The sequence below is a fragment of the Clupea harengus genome, chromosome 24 (assembly GCF_900700415.2).
Source record: "Clupea harengus chromosome 24, Ch_v2.0.2, whole genome shotgun sequence".
Classification (NCBI taxonomy): domain Eukaryota; kingdom Metazoa; phylum Chordata; class Actinopteri; order Clupeiformes; family Clupeidae; genus Clupea; species Clupea harengus.
The window spans coordinates 17269950-17277449 of NC_045175.1; the positions used below are offsets into that span (position 1 = coordinate 17269950).

The 7500-nt window shown below is 49.8% G+C and overlaps 2 protein-coding genes across 4 annotated transcripts in view; both read right to left on the minus strand.

Moving 5' to 3' along the window:
* Window positions 1-4279, minus strand: part of samd1b (sterile alpha motif domain containing 1b) — a 13714-nt gene extending 9435 nt beyond the window's left edge. The window contains exons 1-2 of the mRNA XM_031562507.2: window positions 2952-4279; window positions 792-1068 (exon numbers count right to left, since the gene is read on the minus strand). Coding sequence (XP_031418367.1) covers window positions 792-1068; window positions 2952-4166 — 1492 coding nt within the window. The 5' untranslated portion in view covers window positions 4167-4279. The remainder of the gene's footprint in view (window positions 1-791; window positions 1069-2951) is intronic.
* Window positions 4280-4624: 345 nt separating this feature from the next.
* Window positions 4625-7500, minus strand: part of prkacab (protein kinase, cAMP-dependent, catalytic, alpha, genome duplicate b) — a 21099-nt gene continuing 18223 nt past the window's right edge. Inside the window, exon 10 of one of the 3 annotated variants that reach the window (XM_031562253.2) lies at window positions 4625-7262. In XM_031562253.2, the coding sequence (XP_031418113.1) occupies window positions 7137-7262 (126 nt within the window). In that variant the 3' untranslated portion in view covers window positions 4625-7136. The remainder of the gene's footprint in view (window positions 7263-7500) is intronic. The other 2 variants (XM_031562251.2, XM_031562252.2) reach the window with 2 other exon arrangements.

Genomic DNA, 7500 nt, shown 5'->3' on the forward strand with positions numbered 1-7500 from the left:
CCATATCAGTGCTTTAATTTATCCATTTAATTACAGGAGCAAGTGGGAATACTTACAATCACACACACACACACACACACACACACTCACAAACTCACTCACATGCAAACACACACACACACACACACACACTCACATGCAAACACACACACACACACTCTCACAAATACACTCACATGCAAACACAAAGACACTCACATGCAAAAACACACACACACACACAAACACACTCTCTCACACTCTCACAAACACACTCACATGCAAACATTCACCCACACACACACACACTCTCACATGGAAAAACACACACACACACACACACAGACACATACACATACACACATAAACACATAAACACACACATGCAAACACACCAGACACATACAAACACACCAACACACACACACACACACTCACATGCAAACACACACACACACACTCTCACAAACACACTCACATGCAAACACACACACACTCACAAAGACACTCACATGCAAAAACACACACACACACAAACACACTCTCTCACACTCTCACAAACACACTCACATGCAAACATTCACCCACACACACACACACACTCTCACATGGAAACACACACACACACACACACACACACAAACACATAAACACACACTCACACACACACATGCAAACACACCAGACACATACAAACACACCAACACACACACACACACACACACACACACACTCACATGCAAACACACACGCACATACAAACACACACACACACACATTCACATGCAAGCACACACAGAGACACTCCTTACCTTCATCACTCGGCTGGGCCTCTGTCTTGACAGTGTGGTTGAGGGTGGCAGGGGTGGGGGTGGGGCTGGGTGAGGACGGGGGCACAGCCTTCGCCACCATGGTGTCACCGTGACCCTTGACTTCCGCGGTTCCCGCAGCAGGCGGCACCTGCGCTTCTCCCCCCACCTTCCGTTCGATCTTCACCTCCTTCTCTTTCCTTTCCTCCTCCTCCTCCCTCTCCCGTCCCGTCACTGTGCTGTCCACCACCATCGGCTGTTCCTCTGGTTTCACCTCCACCTGTCAACAGAGGAGATCACAATCCCTCATTCCACCACTCCCTCACGGCGAAAATGACAATAATTCCTTAACTACAGCGTGTAAATTAATAGATTTTTTTTTTTTTACATTTGTTGTTTGTTTGTTCGTTTAAACTGCGCTTTGGGAACGAAATAGCCCGCAATAATCAGCTTAGCTCCTTCGGTGGACCAGATTTTCTGGCTTCGCTCTCCGATGAGGGAGCGCTACGCTGCTAAGTAAGGTGATCTACCGCTTGAATTGATCAACTGAACCCAGTTAAACGGAATCAAAAGCCGCGGATCGGTATGGTGATATGCATGAGACATAAAGTGGGGAAAGAGAAATGTCAAAAGCAGTTTCTCTGCTTTGTTTCGCTTCTAGATACTGTTTTGACTGACGGCGGACGCTGTCATTCGTGCGATATTACTCAGCACCGTGCTTTTTTTTTTCAGAGTAAAAATGTCAGCCCGGCGCAACCCCCTCCACACACACACACACACAACATACAAATCTACACTGACACACACACACACAAACACACACACACACACCAGTGAGCGTGCGTGCCCCTAAAACGTCCGTTTTCTCATTACCCCCTCAGCCCCAACCTCTTTACATACAGGGGTTTGTAACACCGTGAACGTGCGTGCTTTTCAAGGGACCGGGCTGTGACCTACACAATGTCGCAACTAAAGACGCTCCACCTTTTCCCCTTAGCAGGAGGCTTCTCGGCATTTATCTCACACTCATCTATCTATCACCTTTACAGTCAATAGCCTACTCAGGTGTCCCCGTTCCCTTCAAAAATACGTAAACAGAAAACATGATCAGCCAAAAGAGAATAGGAACTGGACGGTGCGACGATGTAACGCACTTAGCAGAGATGGGTAGTGGGATTGAATCGCACAAACGGAAATAAGAGGCTTAAACCAACATCAGCGGTTAGGGCTCTCGCCTCTACCCGTACCGAGTTTCCGCCATTCGCGCGTGCTTTTTTTTTTTTTTTTTTTTTTTACCTCGCATGACCGAGGTATTGCACTGAGCGAGCGGAGGCTCGCCCGGGAACTGCGCGAGTCTCACAGCCTGCCCCCTCCTCTCTTCTCCCGACACCCCTCCTTCTCTTCAGAGCGCCTCTAACTTACGGACACCGCCTAGTGAAAAACATCCAGCACAACTTTCCCCCCGAAAATTGGACATAAACAGACAAATCGTTAACGACAGCGCAACACCGTCGAAGTCCACCCGTTAGCGCACGAGTTTGAAGAAAAAATACATTTGGGAGAGTCACGTTGTTGCTTCTACTGCGGGTTTAATAACGATGTTCTCTCCTCTGTCTTTCTCTTCCTCGAGGCGCGCGCATGTGTGAGTGTGTGCGTGGATCCTGGTACAGAACAAGAGAGGCGGCCGCGCCAGCTTGTACTCACGGGTGCTAGCTGTGCTCACGCTATGCACCTTTTGTGCTCACACACACTGAATCACAACCGACCGATCACTCTCTTGCTCTCTCGCACACACATACAGTTACGTGTGCAGTGCTGGCATTTTTCTCTCTTTTTTTTTTTGCTGGACCCACCGCTCCCCTGAGCCCAGTCAGCTCGTGAGCCACCCGTTCACAAACACTCAGACACACTCACACACAGAGACGTCCCTTTAAACCGAGATTGACGTGGGTCGGGCCTTAAGCCGCGCCATGAAAATAGTTTGCATGTGAGGCAGGTTAGTTGCTGGGGGGGGGGGACGGACACACGGAGGCGGAAATCAGACGGTGCGAACGTGCCATGTCTTAGCCATTAAGAAAATAAGAGGTGTGTGATCATTTATTTATGGACAGACAGGGTGTAACGCCGTGCCGAGCTCAGGACGTGTAGGTAATATTAAGTTACCTTCTTCGCGAGCTGTCTATCCTGCAGTGCGCTCTTCAGAAGTCTCGCGGATGGTTTGGCTGCCCCCATCCCCCTCGTGGGGAGGGCAATGTGGCCGAGGTGGGTCCGTCTGAGGCGACCCCTCGCCACCTCTCGCTCCAGCACGGCTTTGACTCGGCTGCGGGTCAGCTTCTCCTCGCCCAGTCCACTCTGTGTGCTGAGGTAGCCGAGGATCTCCTTCAGCCCGAGCGGCGTGGGGCCCCGCGTTGCGGTGGTCGCCCGACTCCGCTCCGTCAGACTCCGCACCGACTCCACCAGCCTGTCGCCCAGATCGGCGCTGGCTTGGTCCGACGCTTCGTTCTCACTCGCCGCCCTCGTTGTGCCGACACGGAGGAGTTTAGGTTTAGTGAGCGTCGGTTGCGGCTTGTTTCGGCTGAGGTGGTTATTGTTGCCGACATCACCGCTGCTGCTGCTGCTGCTCGAACTAGCACTCGCGCAAGTTTTCTTTGCCTTATCTCCGTTGTCCTCGCGGCTGGGCGAGTGCGTCTCCCCGCACCCTGCTGACTTGGTGTTGTGTTGACTCGCGGCATCACACACGTCGTCCTTGTTCGTGTCTTTCGAGTGGTCGGACGAGTCGCATTTCCCTCCCGCTTGTGGCATTAATCTCTTGTCTTTCGGTGCACTTGCCTTCACGCCACAGCCGCTCCCGACAGTGCAGTCCGTTGCGCCACAACTGACACAACTGTTTCCGCTAGTCTGAGGCAAAATCGTTTCGCTCCTCTCCTGCACGGCCGGGGCTGGGGCTAGGGTTTGGGCCGGGGGGTGGGGGTCAAGGTTCTGCCTCGCCCCCGTGGACTCGGGGTCCTTGTCTCCAAACTCCTCTTGGTCCGTGAGGCTGTGCGCGCTGTCGCCGTTGTTGTTGAAAGTGGCGTGTTTGGCTTGTTCGCCCAGTGACTCGCCGCTGCCGCTACTGCGGTCGGGCGTGAGCTCACTCTTTTTTCGGCTTTTCCTCTGCACTTTCGCGGCGTTCCGGTAGGAAATCGAGCCCTTGTAGCTAACTTTAAGTACTGTCTGTTCTTGGATCAGTTTCTCCAGTTCTGCACGGGTCCGATCTGGGTCTGACCCGTGTCTCCTTCGGACCATTCGACATATCCTCTCAAGGTCCGGTCTGGCTTTTCTAGACCGCAGCGAATCGATAGTCTCCAAGATCCAGTCGCGGTACTTGGGTTCGGACATGTTTTCCGAGTGGGTTTCGTTGGGTTTGGCCCGAGCGTCTCGGTTTTGTTGTCTCCGAAGTGACGCTGAAAGCTCCGATCCGCTCCGAGCCCGGCTAGGAATGAAGCGGAAGCCTAGCTGTACGCCTGCGTTGGCCACGATGTGCGCTTAAGGTGGACTGACAGAGAAAAAAAAGGGACGCACTCCACTACAGTCCAACACAGCGCGGTAATGCTGTTTAAGGTGGTATTGCGGAGATAACATATTTTTTGCGCACCTTACCACGCTGTCTTTTGTTCAGGCTCAATCCTCACCCCTAATATTTAGGCTACTGACCTCGTTATTCTTTCTTCAACAAACCAATCAGCCCGAGATTTAACACGAAACATTTCTTGCATGGAATTGTCAAAGTCAATCACAAAACCAATCATGCGACAGGCTTCTTTTTTTTAAGATTTTGTAGGCTAGATGCTGATGTGGATGTCAAATAAATAATGAAATGTCATCGTTTATTTTCTGCATGAAGCATATTTGTTTCTGTTCGGTTACATTTGAATTACCATCGGTGATGCCTTCTGGGCTCACATGAGTAGGCCCATGCTGTTTTATAAAAGTCTTATCAAATCGACTGAGGCCAGTGAGACACTTTGTTATTAAAAAATTAAACTCGGAACAGATAACGTCATATTTCAACAAGTAAAACTTTATTGGAATGATACTTGTTTGTAAAATACTACACATGTATTCTCTGTTTTAAACACACACATACATACTCTTTCTCTCCCTCTCTCTCTCTCACACAAACACACAGCACACACACACACACACACACATTGTGTCTTCGGACGCAACCCAAAGAGAGCGTTCAAATAAAAGACTCGATGGGGCCAGTAGTGTCCCGCCCCAAAAGTGCGACAGCTGCAAGCCAACGTTTTACCCGTTTTGGGGAAGAATTAGCATCATGAAAACTGACCATACCAACTTAAACAAAGAATAAGCTCAAACTTTTCTCATATTCAAAGCACGTGGTAATCCTAGTGCGTGTGCACTTCACTCAAGTGAAACGCGACCACGTGGAATAAAACACAAAAACAAAGAAATCGTGGACTAATCATTGACGGATTGTTTGCCCAGTTTTTCCGGTGGTAGCCTCACACACACACATACACACACACACACACCCCGATCAAAGGTGTGTTTACCAGCTTCACCACTGTCACATTGTTGTTGACCAAGCGCGCGTTGTGATCACCGCGATGATGTGACGCAGGACAGTACTGAATCGGGGGCGCGCTGTGGGGGTTGTTAGCGGGCCTGTCTTTCGCTCAATCAGATTAAAGACATGCGTTTGTCGCGCTGGCGGAGTTGAGGTTTGGGAGGCGGGGGAGGGGCAACGACAGTCCAGCAGCACCCTGTTGTCAGAAGTTATGCAACGGACGATAAAAAGCGCGCGGCGTCTTCGTGGCCAGGCTGCTCGCTCACACACACACATACACACACATGCACACACACAAACGCTCACACACGCACACGAACACGCGAGCGCGCGGGGGGAGGACATGGAAAGGCGTTGTTTGAGCGTGAGATAAGATCGAACTATGCCGCACAAATGGACGGTCCTCCTCATCAACCGTGACGGACAGAGATGGCAAGCCTCCAGTCCATTTTTTAAATCTCGCTTTCAGATAGGCTGAACAGCCTCTAAGGACCAAAGCCCTCTGCTTATGTTAGTACGTTATTTTTTATAGGACGGATTTCTGCAGAGTAGTCCGATGCAGAACACCATCGTCCCTTCAAGCCTGATCCTTTAGTGTTTTCGCCCATCTATGGTAAACTCTGTACATGGTAATCTATGCACAGGTCCAATCAAACCACAATAAGAACAATAAAACGTTGTTAGTAGGCCTAGTCATTCCAGTAGCGTGAAAACACATTTTGGTGGTACGGCATTTCTGTCTGTGCGCCCTGTAAACGTTTAAAGAGGATATCGATTTGTGACCTTGGCTCCACCAAGTCGCTGCTTGTCTGAGCCGTGGAGATATTGAAGTGGACAAGTAAGCGTTAGTGAACGACTGACTGAGGGAGAGTTCACACTCTGACCTAGTGAATCCCTCGAAAGGTGGCTGCAATCACGCGAGGGAAAAAAGGAGGATCTACATAGATGACCATGACACAGACTATGGCACAGAAGACATGGTAAAACCAAACAAGGCATCGAATGAGAAACCACATTTACATCAGTACGAAAAAAAAAAAAAAATCATTTTAGTCGAAAACACAATAATGCACGGAGGAACGTAATCTAAATAGGAATGTAGGCCTACTGCAATGTAGTTTACAATCGGTAACCACTAGAAAATGTTACTGTCTGCAGAAATGGATAACTCTATAATGCACACAGACGATCATTAAACAGAATGTCGACAGTATAGGAAAAAAACGCGTTTGGCTCGGTATTGCTTTGGTCAGACAAGGCAACCTGTCTGACTGGACAAGTTCGCATAACAGCGACCGGCGACCATAGGTAAACGAAGACGTGAATCATAACGGATATGCGAGCGTGGAGAGCTGCAGTTCTCCAACAAATATGTTGATCTCCATATAGTTGTCACATAGTGATTCAGCTCCTCATAGGTTAAGACTGCAGTTGGCCTCATTATAGATTCTGTAGATATATGTGCGGGAAGAAACATGGGTATTATATGTCCCAAACCCTCTCCCTCCATCACAGCCTATCGGCTGAACTGACCTTGCTCTTTGTCTATAACAACACACATGAGACATAGAGGGTGTAAACACGAGAAATAATAAATATGGTGGTTTAAGACACAGAAGAAAAACTGAAAAGAAAGAAAAAAAATATATAAAAAAAGGCAACACTGCTGTCTTCTTTTTTCAGGAGATTAATGAGGCTTGCTGTTGGTTCTGTCGGACCACTTGTGGTTCTGACTCAGACGGGGGACAGTAATGAGGGTCACCCCCCCCCCCCCCTCAGAACTCTGCAAACTCCTTGGAACACTTCTCGTTGATGGAGACCCGGATCTCCTCCTCATCGTAGTCGTCAAAGTTGCTGGTGTCACCGGGGCCTTTGCATTTGGGAACAAATGGAGCCTCCACCTACACACACACACACACACGCACACACACACGCACACGCACACGCACACGCACACACACACACGCGCACGCGCACGCGCACGCGCACGCGCACGCGTCAGCGCACGCACACAAACACACACGCACACGCACACACAAACGTCAGCGCACGCACACAAACACACGCACACACATGTCCGCGCACACAGACACACACACACGTCCGCACACGCACGCACACACACACACACGTCCGCGC